Source organism: Notolepis coatsorum (genome assembly GCF_963971535.1).
Source record: "Notolepis coatsorum genome assembly, chromosome: 11".
Classification (NCBI taxonomy): Eukaryota; Metazoa; Chordata; class Actinopteri; order Aulopiformes; family Paralepididae; genus Notolepis; species Notolepis coatsorum.
The window spans coordinates 101,145,465-101,160,606 of record NC_140175.1 but is presented as its reverse complement, the minus strand read 5'-3'; the positions used below and the strand labels follow the sequence as shown (position 1 = coordinate 101,160,606).

At 43.3% G+C, this 15,142-nt stretch overlaps 1 protein-coding gene across 2 annotated transcripts in view; it reads left to right on the top strand.

The window, feature by feature from the left end:
- The window catches only part of fgfr1b (fibroblast growth factor receptor 1b), a 36,519-nt gene extending 22,699 nt beyond the window's left edge, over positions 1 to 13,820 (top strand). For both annotated transcript variants that reach the window (XM_084325230.1, XM_084325229.1), the window contains 10 exons: positions 727 to 917; positions 1,355 to 1,488; positions 3,429 to 3,550; positions 4,871 to 4,981; positions 5,491 to 5,681; positions 6,672 to 6,794; positions 7,117 to 7,187; positions 7,765 to 7,902; positions 10,094 to 10,199; positions 11,785 to 13,820. In XM_084325230.1, coding sequence (XP_084181356.1) covers positions 727 to 917; positions 1,355 to 1,488; positions 3,429 to 3,550; positions 4,871 to 4,981; positions 5,491 to 5,681; positions 6,672 to 6,794; positions 7,117 to 7,187; positions 7,765 to 7,902; positions 10,094 to 10,199; positions 11,785 to 11,883 — 1,286 coding nt within the window. In that variant the 3' untranslated portion in view covers positions 11,884 to 13,820. The remainder of the gene's footprint in view (positions 1 to 726; positions 918 to 1,354; positions 1,489 to 3,428; positions 3,551 to 4,870; positions 4,982 to 5,490; positions 5,682 to 6,671; positions 6,795 to 7,116; positions 7,188 to 7,764; positions 7,903 to 10,093; positions 10,200 to 11,784) is intronic.
- The last annotated feature ends 1,322 nt before the right edge of the window (positions 13,821 to 15,142 follow it).

The following is a 15,142-nucleotide window of genomic DNA, read 5'->3' as shown; positions in this document are numbered from 1 at the left end:
ATATCTTAATGTCTCTCTCTCTCTCTTCTTAGACCCGCCCCGTCATATCTTAATGTCTCTCTCTCTCTCTTCTTAGACCCGCCCCTGTCATATCTTAATGTCTCTCTCTCTCTCTTCTTAGACCTGCCCCGTCATATCTTAATGTCTCTCTCTCTCTCTTCTTAGACCCGCCCCGTCATATCTTAATGTCTCTCTCTCTCTTCTTAGACCTGCCCTCGTCATATCTTAATGTCTCTCTCTCTCTTCTTAGACCCGCCCTCGTCATATCTTAATGTCTCTCTCTCTCTTCTTAGACCCGCCCCGTCATATCTTAATGTCTCTCTCTCTCTTCTTAGACCCGCCCTCGTCATATCTTAATGTCTCTCTCTCTCTTCTTAGACCCGCCCAGTCATATCTTAATGTCTCTCTCTCTCTTCTTAGACCCGCCCAGTCATATCTTAATGTCTCTCTCTCTCTTCTTAGACCCGCCCTCGTCATATCTTAATGTCTCTCTCTCTCTTCTTAGACCTGCCCCCGTCATATCTTAATGTCTCTCTCTTCTTAGACCCGCCCTCGTCATATCTTAATGTCTCTCTCTCTCTTCTTAGACCTGCCCCGTCATATCTTAATGTCTCTCTCTCTCTCTCTCTCTCTCTCTCTCTCTCTCTCTCTCTCTCTCTCTCTCTCTCTCTCTCTTCTTAGACCTGCCCCCCTCATATCTTAATGTCTCTCTCTCTCTCTTCTCAGACCTCCCCCCCTCCCCCGTCCCGTCTCAGACCTACCTGGAGATCTTCATCTACTGCTTTGGGTTCTTCATCATCATGATCCTCGTTGCCATAGCGACCATCTGCCGCCTCTACTGCGCCCCGAAGAAGGACGACTTCAGCAGTCAGCTGGCCGTTCACAAACTGGCCAAGAGTATGCCGTTAAGGAGACAGGTAAACATCTCTCTCTATATATTTAATTAATACATACATTATTTATATTCAGAGTTAATTATATTGTTTACACTGTTTATTTCTCTAATTGTATTGCCTATATTTATGTCTTTCTACTATTACCCTGCTCATACCTGTATCCCCCCCCCCCCATGCTGCTATGATGCACAAATGTCCCCAGTGGGATCAATAAAGGAATATATTATCTTATCTTGTATATACATATAGATACAGTAAATATTGCACAGATGCAGATCTACTCTCTCACACACACACACACACACACACACACACACACACACACACACACACACACACACACACACACACACACACACACACACACACACACACACACACACACACACACACACACACACACACACACACACACACAGACGGGTACAAACCGCCTCTCCTCTGCTCTGCACACACAGGTGTCTGTGGAGTCCTCCTCCTCGTCAGGGATGTGTCTGGTGCGCCACTCCCGCCTCTCCAGCGGCGCCACCCTGGCCGGGGTGTCGGAGTACGAGCTTCCCCACGACCCCGCCTGGGAGCTGTCCCGTGACAGGTACGACAGCACCTCCCGCGTCTCTGCAGACTTCTATCACAGGGTTCATACGGTCAGGGGGGAAAAAACCTGGAGAAGTCGTGGAATATGATGTCGGGCCTGGAGAAATGATACATTTCCAAATGGTTCTGTAAAACCTCACGGGAGTTTGTTCATAAGTGTTTTTTCATCCGGTCGAGGCCTTTTATCGTCCAGCTCGGATGCCGGTAAATCTGGGTACGTCTTTGAAGGAATGACTAACCTGAATAACAGATTTCTGGACAAGAAGTGATAATTGTAGCCAAAAGAAGCGTAAGGTCAGCATGTTTTCAAGCCAAGCGTGATGAAAGGGCCCTTTTTAAGATCGGTGTACATCAATGTAATACTTCAAATGTATGTTACGTGGATGAATGTGTGAATTTTCTTGGCTGGAAAATGATACCGTCAGAGGCAGAGCACACGACGGGTGGAATCATGCTCTGCGGAAGGCTTTTGGCTTTTGTTCATAAGACAAAAATGGTAAAACCGGAGGTGAATACTCGTTCTCGGAAGAGGCTTCTCGGAGTGCCGTCATTTCCATGTTTGGCGTGGATTCTTTGTGACTTAACCTCTTGCTTCTGGCAGAGCACCCGGCCAGGAGGCTGCACCCGCTATCTATCCGACTACAATGAATGAATGAATGATTTTTTTTCTTCAATGAATGAATGATTCTTTTTCTGTCTTCTTTTACACAGTAGTAGAAAATTTATAAAAAGAAAATGACCGAAAAGGTGTAGGCTGAAGCCGAGGCTTATAATTGCCTACCCTTTTTACATTACCGTATTAAAAAAATTCAAAACCCAATTCAGTACATAATTTTAATATGTTTTTGTAGATTTGTATTGGTTTGTACTACCGGGCAGTCCGGTAGAGAGAGAGGGAGAGGAGGAAATGGGAGACAGCAGGGGAAGACATTCGGCAAAGAACGCCGGGTCTGGGAGTCGAACCCTGGTCGGCCGTTTCGCGACGCAACACGTTACATGTGCTACTAGAGCGCCCAAAGTTTCATAGTTTTATATACAAAACGTATACACATTTATTTATTTGTTTTTTTATATATATTTGTTTTTTTGTCACGATTTTAATAGTTATGTTATAATAAAATATAATTAGGATGATAATAATAAGGTTTTATATTTATGTTTCACCTTATATTTGAATAATTTCTTAAATGTATGTATTGAACTACACATTTTTACTTCTTTGTCACAGTTATTCCATAGTTTTACCCCTTTAAGATATACATCGACTTTTTATATTTCCCGTTGCCTTTGCGATATTGAAGACACAATGGACACGATGTTTGAAAATGGAACAAATCTGTAGGCTCTCATTCAATCTGTCAGACAAAAGTAAAACAATCTGGCAAACTTGAAAACGTCAAATCAAATCATCAGTTGTTTTTTAAAGGAGATGGTGATTTGGTGGCTGTTAAAGGTTTTGACATCTTTCCCAGAGTAGATTTTTGTAGTTGTTTCTGAAATGGTCCACCCCTTGTCCTTTTTATTTACCCATAGCCCCGGTTACCAATTGACCCATCCCAAACCTGCCCTCTTTTCTTGATCCTCCAATCACAACCCAAATAACAGATTTTAAACTAAGTTTGTCCAATGGAAGCGACAGTCATGATTAGAGGATCGGGAAAAGAGGGCAGGGTTTGCAATATGTCAATTGTAGGCTAATCATTACCATTGGTATAGTAGTCAAAAGAAAGAACATACACTGTTATTTATACTTTGTATAGAGGTTAATAAAGTAACTTACTTTAGGGTTTTTCTGTTTTGCTCACTGAGTAAAGAAAAAAAGAAAAAACACAAATTATACTTTGGGGGCCCCCCAAAGTATTAACATGCAGCGGGAATCACTGTGGAGTATTGATTCCAGAGGAGTTGTGAACGTGTGTTTCTGTTTGTTCCTCTCAGGCTGACCTTGGGGAAGCCCCTCGGGGAGGGCTGTTTCGGCCAGGTGGTGTTGGCCGAGGCCGTGGGGGTCGACAGAGACAAGCCCACGCGTCTCACCAAGGTGGCCGTTAAGATGCTGAAAGGTGAGATCATTGCTACCGTTATGATGCTAAACCTTTACCGTCCAGCCCAGGACGTCTTACACATGACCGCTGCAAGAAGGCGTCTGTGGATTTGGCCAAGCGATGCGATTGCTCTAATTGGGGCATTCGAGCTGTACTGATAATTCACATGAAGACGATAGTGGTTCGCTAAGCAAACTACTCGTGGTAACTGTGGAAGTTCCTTTCAAGGCCTTTTGTTCACACCTCCCCTCCCCCCTGTATCCTCCTCTCCTCTCCCCTCGCCTGGTCATCCCTCCCCCCTGTATCCTCCTTTCCTCTCCCCTCACCTGGTCATCCCTCCCCCTGTATCCTTCTTTCCTCTCCCCTCACCTGGTCATCCCTCCTCCTGTATCCTCCTTTCCTCTCCCCTCACCTGGTCATCCCTCCCCCCTGTATCCTCCTTTCCTCCCCTCACCTGGTCGTCCCTCCCCTCCCCCTCTATCCTCCTTTCCTCTCCCCTCACCTGGTCATCCCTCCCCCCTGTATCCTCCTTTCCTCTCCCCTCACCTGGTCATCCCTCCCCCCTGTATCCTCCTTTCCTCTCCCCTCACCTGGTCATCCCTCCCCCTGTATCCTTCTTTCCTCTCCCCTCACCTGGTCATCCCTCCTCCTGTATCCTCCTTTCCTCTCCCCTCACCTGGTCATCCCTCCCCCCTGTATTCTCCTTTCCTCTCCCCTCACCTGGTCATCCCTCCCCCCTGTATCCTCCTTTCCTCTCCCCTCACCTGGTCATCCCTCCCCCCTGTATCCTCCTTTCCTCTCCCCTCACCTGGTCATCCCTCCCCCTGTATCCTCCTTTCCTCTCCCCTCACCTGGTCATCCCTCCTCCTGTATCCTCCTTTCCTCCCCCCTCACCTGGTCATCCCTCCTCCTGTATCCTCCTTTCCTCCCCCCTCACCTGGTCATCCCTCCTCCTGTATCCTCCTTTCCTCTCCCCTCACCTGGTCATCCCTCCTCCTGTATCCTCCTTTCCTCTCCCCTCACCTGGTCATCCCTCCCCCTGTATCCTTCTTTCCTCTCCCCTCACCTGGTCATCCCTCCCCCTGTATCCTCCTTTCCTCTCCCCTCACCTGGTCATCCCTCCCCCTGTATCCTCCTTTCCTCTCCCCTCACCTGGTCATCCCTCCCCCCTGTATCCTACTCTCCTCCCCCCTCACCTTCTCGTCCCTCCCCCCTGTATCCTCCTTCCATCTGCCCTCACCTTCTGTCCACGTTCCCATAATCACAGTAAGGAATACCTTCTCCGCCCGTCATTATCCTGAATTTAATCTCAACGTCGCATGCTATTCTTTTGCGCAGCGGACGCCACGGAGAAGGACCTGTCCGATTTGATCTCGGAGATGGAGATGATGAAGATGATCGGAAAACACAAGAACATCATCAACCTGCTGGGCGCCTGCACACAAAACGGTAAGTGTGGATCATGTGCGACACACTTCATATGTGTTACGCATCATACGCGTCATACTCTGTGCCCTGTACTAAGTATATACTGTACCTCTTAGTTAAATAAACACTCACCGTAGCACCCACTTTACTCACTTTAGACACTTTAACACACTTTATATTTATTGGTAAAGAGATTTGCACTACAATTCATACCTCATTGCACCTTACCTAAGTTGTACCTCATCCCATTTCTGCATTGTACTGTATACTGTATTGTACTGTAACTCACTGTTACTCTTTTTACTCTGTATTGTATATTGTACATAATGTATATTGACTGAACACTTTTTGCTTACGTACTTTTGACTTTCTATTTTATACTTTTAATCTATTTTTATCTAGCACACTCCCAGGAGCTCATAACAGAAGAAAGCATTTCATAGAAAAGTATTCTGTATATATTTCTTTATGACGACTAATAAAGAAACTTGAACTTGAAACTGTACCTCTTGACTCCTCCCCCTCTCCAGGTCCTCTGTATGTGGTGGTGGAGTACGCCTCGCGGGGCAACCTGAGGGAGTACCTGCGCGCTCGCCGCCCCGCGGGTCTGGAGTACTGGAGCGGCTCGAGGCAGGCTCCCCTGGGCAGCCTGGAGATGAGGGAGCTGGTGTCCGCCGCCTACCAGGTGGCCAGAGGGATGGCTTACCTGGCGTCAAAGAAGGTCCGTGGAACATGTTTTGTCCTTCAGGCATTTAACCCTTTCACTGCCACACTACAGAAGGTTAACCCTTTCACTGCCACACTACAGAAGGTTAACCCTTTCACTACCACACTACAGAAGGTTAACCCTTTCACCGCCACACTACAGAAGGTTAACCCGTTCACCGCCACACAACAGAAGGTTAACCATTTCACTGCCACACTACAGAAGGTTAACTCTTTCACTGCCACACTACAGAAGGTTAACCCGTTCACCGCCACACTACAGAAGGTTAACCCTTTCACTGTCACACTACAGAAGGTTAACCCTTTCACTACCACACTACAGAAGGTTAACCCTTTCACTACCACACTACAGAAGGTTAACCCTTTCACCGCCACACTACAGAAGGTTTAACCCTTTCACTGCCACACTACAGAAGGTTAACCCTTTCACTACCACACTACAGAAGGTTAACCATTTCACTACCACACTACATATGGTTAACCCTTTCACTACCACACTACAGACGGTTAACCCTTTCACTACCACACTACAGAAGGTTAGCCCTTTCACTACCACACTACAGAAGGTTAGCCCTTTCACTGTGACAATACAGAAGGTTTAACCCTTTCACTACCACACTATAGAAGGTTAACCCTTTCACTACCACACTACAGAAGGTTAACCCTTTCACTGTGACAATACAGAAGGTTTAACCATTTCACTACCACACTACAGAAGGTTAGCCCTTTCACTGTGACAATACAGAAGGTTTAACCCTTTCACTACCACACTACAGACGGTTGACCCTTTCACTACCACACTACAGACGGTTAACCCTTTCACTACCACACTACAGCCGGTTAACCCTTTCACTACCACACTGCAGACGGTTAAAACGTCTCAAAATATATTTTAGAATGAATCTGTAAAACGATTGGAATCATTAAACACCTAGGAGACGGCATGGGGCTAATTGAGCGCCATCTTGTTCTCGCCCCCGTGCAGTGCATCCACAGAGACCTGGCAGCCAGGAACGTGCTGGTCACGGAGGACAACGTGATGAAGATCGCAGACTTTGGTCTGGCCAGAGACATCCACCACATTGACTACTACAAGAAGACCACTAATGTAAGTAGTATGATTGGGGATACGGATAACTGGATACAGTATAGCGGGTAGTAGTTACAGGGGTGGGCGGTATGGCCTAACATTTATAACACGGTATATTTAGAAATGTGGACGGTAGCGATATATATATATAATTAAGTGTGGGGTCGCCCAAAAAAAATCCTAAATAAAATGGGGTTGTGGTATAAAACAGTTTGAGAATAGAATAGAATAGAATCTTTATTGTCATTGTTGGTACAATGACCGCTGTAGAACCCCTGACTTATGTATGGGATGAGCTGGTGGTGTGCAAGAGACTGAGCGTTGTGTGTTTCCTCCACAGGGTCGTCTGCCAGTGAAGTGGATGGCACCGGAGGCCCTGTTCGACCGCATCTACACCCACCAGAGCGACGTGTGAGTGTCACCTCCCCCCCCCCAAGCTCATCATCGTGGATCTATTTATTATTTTCAGCAGTTTCAGAGTGTGGAATTAAAACGAAGCACAAATATAAATTACTTAAAAAAAAACGTATAAAACGATTATATCTCAGGTATATGGATGAGGAGGCGTTGTGTTGAGCCCTGGCGTCCCTGTCCAGGCGGGATTATCATTAGTATTATTACTGATATTTTCTTTTCATAATATTTTCTTTTCATAGGGTGGACATTTGGATTGTATGAAAATGAGCTAATATGAGTTGCATAATAATAATAATAATAATAATAATAATAATAATAATAATAATAATAATAATAATAGAGTGTGAAGGGGGTAGGAATACATACGTTTACACTTCATTCTACTCCTTTTCGAACATTACTGCTTCGCTTGGTTTTTTTTTTATCTGTTTATTACTTTATTGTTATGTTTTACATTTATTTCATTTGTTTATAATTTATGTTTGAAATAAATAAACTCATTCATTCATTTAATGTTAGCTGATTTGTGCTGATGTTAGCTATAACGGCTGTGCTCGGCTGGGCTTGGCAGGTGGTCGTTCGGGGTCCTACTGTGGGAGATCTTCACCCTGGGGGGCTCTCCTTACCCTGGGGTCCCTGTGGAGGAGCTCTTCAAGCTGCTGAAGGAGGGCCACCGCATGGACAGGCCCTCTGCATGCACCCAGGAGCTGTGAGTACACACACACACACACTAAAGAATATACTGCCATTGTATTATTATTATTATTCTTTTTATTATTATGTAAAAAAAAAAGTATTATTTATATGCTATATTATTATTTTGCATTTTTTATTTTATTTATCTTTTATTCATTTATTATTTCATATTATTATGTTTTATCTTTTAACTCAATCAGTGCCGGGCTATTAGACTGGGCCCGCTGTAGTTAGGCCAGCTTTCCATTACAACTTTTCACTGTGCGTCACGTTGTTTGTAGAGCTAAATCTATATTTTATATTATAGCTATCCAATATCATTGTCAATTGAGAGTAAGAACCTTCCATTCAAGATGCATAAAAGAAATATCTTTTTCATCAATACGTTCCCGTTTTATACTGTGGTGAATATGAGTGTTATATCGGAATGATCTGGGATCATTCCTGCAAGGCTATTTATAAGGCGCTAACGTTAAATCCATTGGCGTTTCGTCCCTACACACGACACAGTTAAAAATCCAAATGCATATGATCGGTATTATGTTCCATCATGAATGCATGAAAGCTGATTAATTGATTGCCAATAACGGCATTCGTTATTACCACAACATAGGCTGATCTGGGGGATGGCTATTAAATCCTTGCACGATCAAGCTGAAATTGACGTCAAATTGCTCTTACCTTTGGCCGGTTGGATTCCAAAAAGAATTTTCCAATTATTTGATCGCCATCTGGTAGATCATATGTCCATTGACCCATGTCATAATTCTTTACTGCATAATTAATTCGGCATCCCAAGAAGTATTCCATGCGATCGAGTGAAGCCCTTGCCTTCAGACTAACAAAAAAGTCCGCCCGGAGCGTAAACAGTGTGACACCAGGTCTGCAACAGGAGTTACTGCATTCTCGAGACAGCGCCACTACCAGGATCTGGCTGGTACTGTACTTTCGGAGTCCCAATATGCCTTTTCCAGCCAAAATACAGCTCTGTGACAGTGAATAGGATAATAATAAATAAATAAAAAACTAACCAAAAACGTAATATTACGTGCCTGGCACCCAACGGTTGTCGGGCAAACACGTAATATTACGTGGATGGCCCCGAATGAGTTAATAGTTTAATATTATTTTTACTGTATTATTATCATAATTTAAAATTATTTTACATTATTTGATATTATTATTTATATTATTATCTTTTTCCCTGCCTGTACCTCTCCTCCCCCTTCCCCCATGCTGCTATGGTGTCCGAATTTCCCTTAACTCATTGGACGCCATCGCTTAAGTGTGCGAGAGGGCGCTACAGCGCCGCCGCTTTAATCAATGGGAGGACTGGGAGATTTGCGAGTGCTTAAAATATATCTTAAATTATGGCTATGGGTCTAATACACCCGTCGATTATCAGTGTCGATCATGGTAGAAATACATATCAGATCAACGATCAAATTTATATATAGTGTTCTTACCTTGTATCTGATGTAATGCAAAAGAAATAATCCAATTATCTGATCGCCATTTGAAGTACTGGGCGCGGAGGTCCGTGCCACGTTCAACAGCATTGCATATGGGGAGGGGGGGGGGACTCGCAGATATTTAAACCACGCCCGCATGGCTTGGATCGTCCCAGAAAATAAACTATACCATTCCCAGTGGAGTGCAATACCAGCACGAAGGCGTAGGGGGGGCGGTATTTGCCCTTTTGCGAGCTCAGACCCATTCCCAACGATAACATCAGGCTGGATGGATGAAAATGAATGGATATCGCTAATAAAAGAAATAACGATTAAAACCCGACTATACTTGTGATTGGCACTCAAGCGATGGCGAGTTAACCCGACTATCATCGTGACTGGCGTCCAATGAGTTAAGGGGAGTAATAAAGGAACACTTGACTTGCCTTAACCTTCTGTAGTGTGGCAGTGAAAGGGTTAAACCCTTTGGTCGTGTGGCAGTGAAACCCTTTCACTGCCACACGACAGAAGGTTAACCCTTTACTATCACACAACCGACGGCGATGCTCCATCATTAGCTCTGCATCATAATGATGCTAATGATGGAGCATCGCCGTTGGTTGTGTGATAGTAAAGGGCTAACCTTCTGTATTGTCACAGTGAAAGGGTTAACTGGCTGTCGTGTGGCAGTGAAAGGGTTAAGTGACTTGGACCGCTCCGTCCCTGAACCCGGCGGTCTGTCCTCCTCCGCAGGTACCTGGTGATGAGGCACTGCTGGCACGCCGTGCCGTCCCGCAGGCCCACCTTCCTGCAGCTCGTGGAGGACCTGGACCGCACGCTCTCGCTCATGGCCAACCAGGTGATCATTAGTGGTGGGGGAAAATATCGATACAGTATAGTATCGCGATACTTTGCGTGGCGATACTGTATCGATACAAGGACGCCAAGTATCGATGTTTTATTATTTGTTTATATATCCTTTCTTTTTTTAAATGTTCCTTTTTGTATAAGGAAGTTGCATTGTTCATTTCAATACCTGTAATAGTACAGTAGTCCACACACACAAAATGATTGAAGTGAGATGAACAGACTGAAAACTTTATTTTATTAGATATAACACGTTGACAACGTTTTACTTTGCAGTTGTAAAAAGGTAATAAATAGCGATATATCGCAATATTAATATCGCAATACTCAGCATATCGCAATATATTTTGAATCGCAATACTATCGTATCGTGACTTAAGTATCGTGATAATATCGTATCGTGAGGCCTCTGGTGATTCCCACCCCTAGTAATTATATCATTATTGTCATTTTTCATTCATTCAGAATCAGAATCGGAAAGGTTTTTATTTGCCAAGGAATTTGCTTCGGTCGTTTTCGGTGCGACATTAGCGGACAGACAGTAACAGACTGATAATACAATATAGAGGTGGAGTAAGATAAATGAAATATGAACTAAGTTGAGCACAATAGAATAGAATATAATTATGAAATTAAATATAGGCCAGGGCTGTACAACTGTAAATAAGAGGTAGAATAATATTATATGGGATATAAACTAAATTAAATATAGCACAATAAAATCTGAGAATTTACAATAAAGATAAAATAGGAATAGGCCAGGGCTGTGCAATTGGGCAATTATGTGCACATTTTTTATATTCAATTTATTTTATCTCAAAAGATCACTGAGAGCAGGTTCTTATTTACAATGATGTCGAGGGAGGAACAATACCTGACACGAAAACAATATAAAAACAGAAAAGTCAATCAATTAAACAATTAAAATCAATCAAAACAAGACTGATGTGAAATGGTTGGCCATTATAGATTTAAACTGACCCATGGATATTGAAGTATTATATAGTAAGTTTGTTAAGGTGCTTTGCAAAAACGTTCCACACACCTAATTCAGTGCAAACTCCGGGGACCTTAAGCATAAGGCTGTCACCCGAGTGAGTGTGATAAGATCCAGAGCTCCAGTCCAATAATGAGGTGATGTAGGAGGTGGAAGATCATCAATAATGGCTTTATATACAGATACCAATGCAAGTCGCGTCTCTCTCTAGAGAGGACCACCCAACCGTAGCATTATAGGATACAGTGATGTTCTATCCTGTACGACGTTTACATTTTAAACATTTGCCAGACGCCGTTACCTCCAGCGACTTGCCACACCGTGCAATCAGATGAGTGGAATGAGCTCGAATTCTTGTATCGCATAGCCAAAACACGGAGTAAATTGACGGTGCCTCAGTAAACAGCCTGCGAAGTAGCTAAAAATAAAAGTACCTTTACTAAGTACCAAGGACACAGGTAGCTGACTGCACTGCTGTACATAACCATTCATCATCATTTTGCACTCGAGTTTGTGGTTAAAACCAAACACGGAGGACACAACTCTCTTTCTAAACTCCTGGTTCTCTCTCTCTCTCTAGGAGTACCTGGACCTGTCCATACCCCTGGTCCAGTATTCTCCAGTGGGCTCAGACAGCTACAGCTCCTGTGTCTCCACCCACTCCCACAACTCCACGTAAGGCCTCCTGGGAGACCTCCCTCTTCCCCGGACCCCCGCCCCCTGCCGTGCGGGGCAGCAGCAGTCCTGAGACAAGAGGCGGAGGTTGGAAGACGGGCAGAGCGGCGGAAAGCGAATATCCCTCAGTATTATTGCCGCCTTTCCCCTCCAATCCAGATGGGTGTAAATGGCGCGCGGGGGGGGGGGGGGGGATAATTGACATGAAGTCCTTCTCCTTCAAACCCAAATGGACACCAGAAGCATTAGGGGCCTGGAGCCTCTTTTGCTTTCCTCTACTTTTTTTTATTTCCGTGGTTCGGAATCGGCCCCAGATCTCCATACCGTCCAGAAGAATCATCCCACACAGGGGACACACTATGGCTGAGGGCGGTTAACCCCTTGCTCCCCGGCCTGTTCAGTTCAGTAGACTTTTTAACAGGGTTCGTTCAAAATGTTGATCCCTCTCCGCTGCTGAAGGAACTGGACAAACACCGCTGCTACCCTCGGATACACAGAAGGCCGTGGGGCAAAGCCGGGGACACACGCCGGACCGCGACGCCGTGGCTGGACGTGCCGTGAGACATTATGGAGACGTTTGTTGTAGTCGAAGCCCGTCTCTCTACGGATCTCCTCTCATCTCCAGGACGTTGAATGAACTCGAGGGAGATTGAAAAGGGGGGAGAGATACAGCCGAGAGGCGCGACGGTCGTGGAAGACTCGACCGCTTCACTGAGCAAATATGGAATCAAAAAGGGAAATGATACCCATACAGAATTAAATCGAGTTCTTTTGTAAATACGTTACAAAATGTACGATATGTGAATATATATTTCCATTACTACTATTATCATACAGGGTCAATCTCCCTCAATGGCAGTTGACCTTGTTAAAATTGACTATAATGTCTTAAAGAAAGTGTTGGACACGATGGTGTGTGTGTGTGTGTATAATATAAATATATTTTATAACCACAAGAGGAATAGGTATCATGACTCCATTTGCATGAATAAGCTAATATTTTGCCAACAGTATTTGCAGTAGCGCTCCTATCTCTCTGTGTGTGAGAGACGGTGAGAGAGATTTGAGTTCCAGTCGTCTGAAGGGTTTTCTGGTAGCAGGTGATGTGAACAACAGCTGTCCTGGGCTGGGCTGGACTCTCTCCGTCCCCTGCCTGGCCCCAGGTAGCAGCTTGCTCACGTCTACTCAGACAAGCTAACATCCTAGGGCAGGGGTCTCAAACTCGCGGCCCGTGGGCCAATTGCGGCCCGCTGGATGATATTTTGCGGCCAACTACTTGACATAAAAGTAAAAAAAAAATGAATATTTTTTTTAAATCTTTTTTTTATATATTTTTTTTTAATGTTGTGGGACTTGTACAGCACGTTGTTCAACTTTGTCAGTGCTGTAAAGTTTAAACCTTTTTAAATCTTAGACAAACAAAACACTGCTTTCATGAGATTGTAAGCCGTCATTTGAGGCTTTATAAAAGCAGCACAATGAACACAAATCTGTCAGTGACGAGTCCGACCTCATCTTATATAACAAACAGCATTGCTTGTTGTAGTTAACAAAGAGAGGCAGAGTTGATTTTGCAAAAAAATCATATATATATATATATATATATATATATATATATATATATATTTGATGCGGCCCAGCCTCACCCAGACTCTACCTCCAGCGGCCCCCAGGTAAATTGAGTTTGAGACCCCTGTCCTAGGGGATGACCGATGCTCACTGAAAGAGAACATGTATAGTTTAGCGACAATATTGCAGCCTGCGCTGCCAAAAATGAGTTTGTGTCTGATCATTTTAACATGGATGATATAATAAGTTATATTTTTCACAATGATCTTTTATGATGTTGCCAAAGATAATGCCAGTGTTTGTCTCAGTGTTACAATACAACAGCAATGCACTTAACCCTTTTTAAGTGAAATTCAGCCTACCTGTATCGAATATGCCTTTTAGTTGAATTTGTATGAATAAAGATTAACAGTATTAAAATAAAAAAGGTTTTAAAAACTTCTTTGGATTCAGGTGCTCTATCCTTACTAGGTGTACGTGTGGAGTGTGTGGAAGGTTTTCTCAGAATTATATCTTTTTACAATAAATAAAAAAATCCATTCTGAAAATCGAAAAGCAAGGAAACTATAAAAGAGCATCACGTTACGGTTACATTGAATTCAATTGGTATCGCCTTTGTTCGTTTATGACCTGTCATTTAAACAGGTTATTACCTCGAATTTTAATACAGACTTCAATAGAACTGGCACCAAGCAGACCATAGAACGCTGGTGTTCTGACGTGATGACCCTTCCTTCTTTTATAGTTTGGAGTGGACTTCCTGAAAGAGAAAAGGGTTAAAACATGAGTGTGGGAGAGAGACGAGGAGAGAAGAAAGGAGAGAGAAAAAGGCGATTAAACTGAGAGCGAGTCAGATTAAGCATAAGGATTTAGGTTATGGTTCCAATGATTGAGTTTTAGGTTATCGAGTTATGGCAATATATATGCATGTCTTGTAACCCGCATTAATTTGTGGGACATTCCAGAATTGGAGGACATTTTCAGTCCCACCCATGAAATTCCAAACAATCCATGCACAAAATACTAAAACATGCACTTGTTATGTAAATTGTACTTGTCCTGAGACAAAATGTAAATATGGTTGTGGAAAAAGTGGTTCCAAAATATTATTTAAAATACCAAATAGCTCTTGAACACCCCCTAAAATGGCACTTTTCTCTTGTCCCACCTTCTTGATGACCAACTTGCATGTCCAATATATGTTTTAAATATACTTTTTTGGTATTAGATTGTTGATATATGTCTTTTGTAATTATAAAAATAATTTGTTTATTCATCAACATATTTTAAATAATAGTAATTATGAACTGAAGTTGTGTCCCACAACATGTGTGCAACCCTGTTACCGAAACCTATTTCACCTGATAGAGGAAAAAAATAAAAACAGTGAGTCACATGACACAGGAAATGACACCATCAAGCCATCTGCTAACAAAATGGCTAGACCAAAGGTAAGTCCTCTCTTCTACTTTTTATATTTTTCTAACCTTTTCAGCCTTGATTGACTGTGTCACTCTAGCTAACGCAACCCTGTTACTCATGATCACAATAAGACACATTTATTTCAAATTTGTCTTTCTTTATTCATATAACTATGTTTGACATTGACAGTAACTTACATTCCTCAGCTAGCATCTTTTCCTGAGGTAAAAGCTAACATTAGCATTGATTTGCAACCCTGTTACTATAATTAG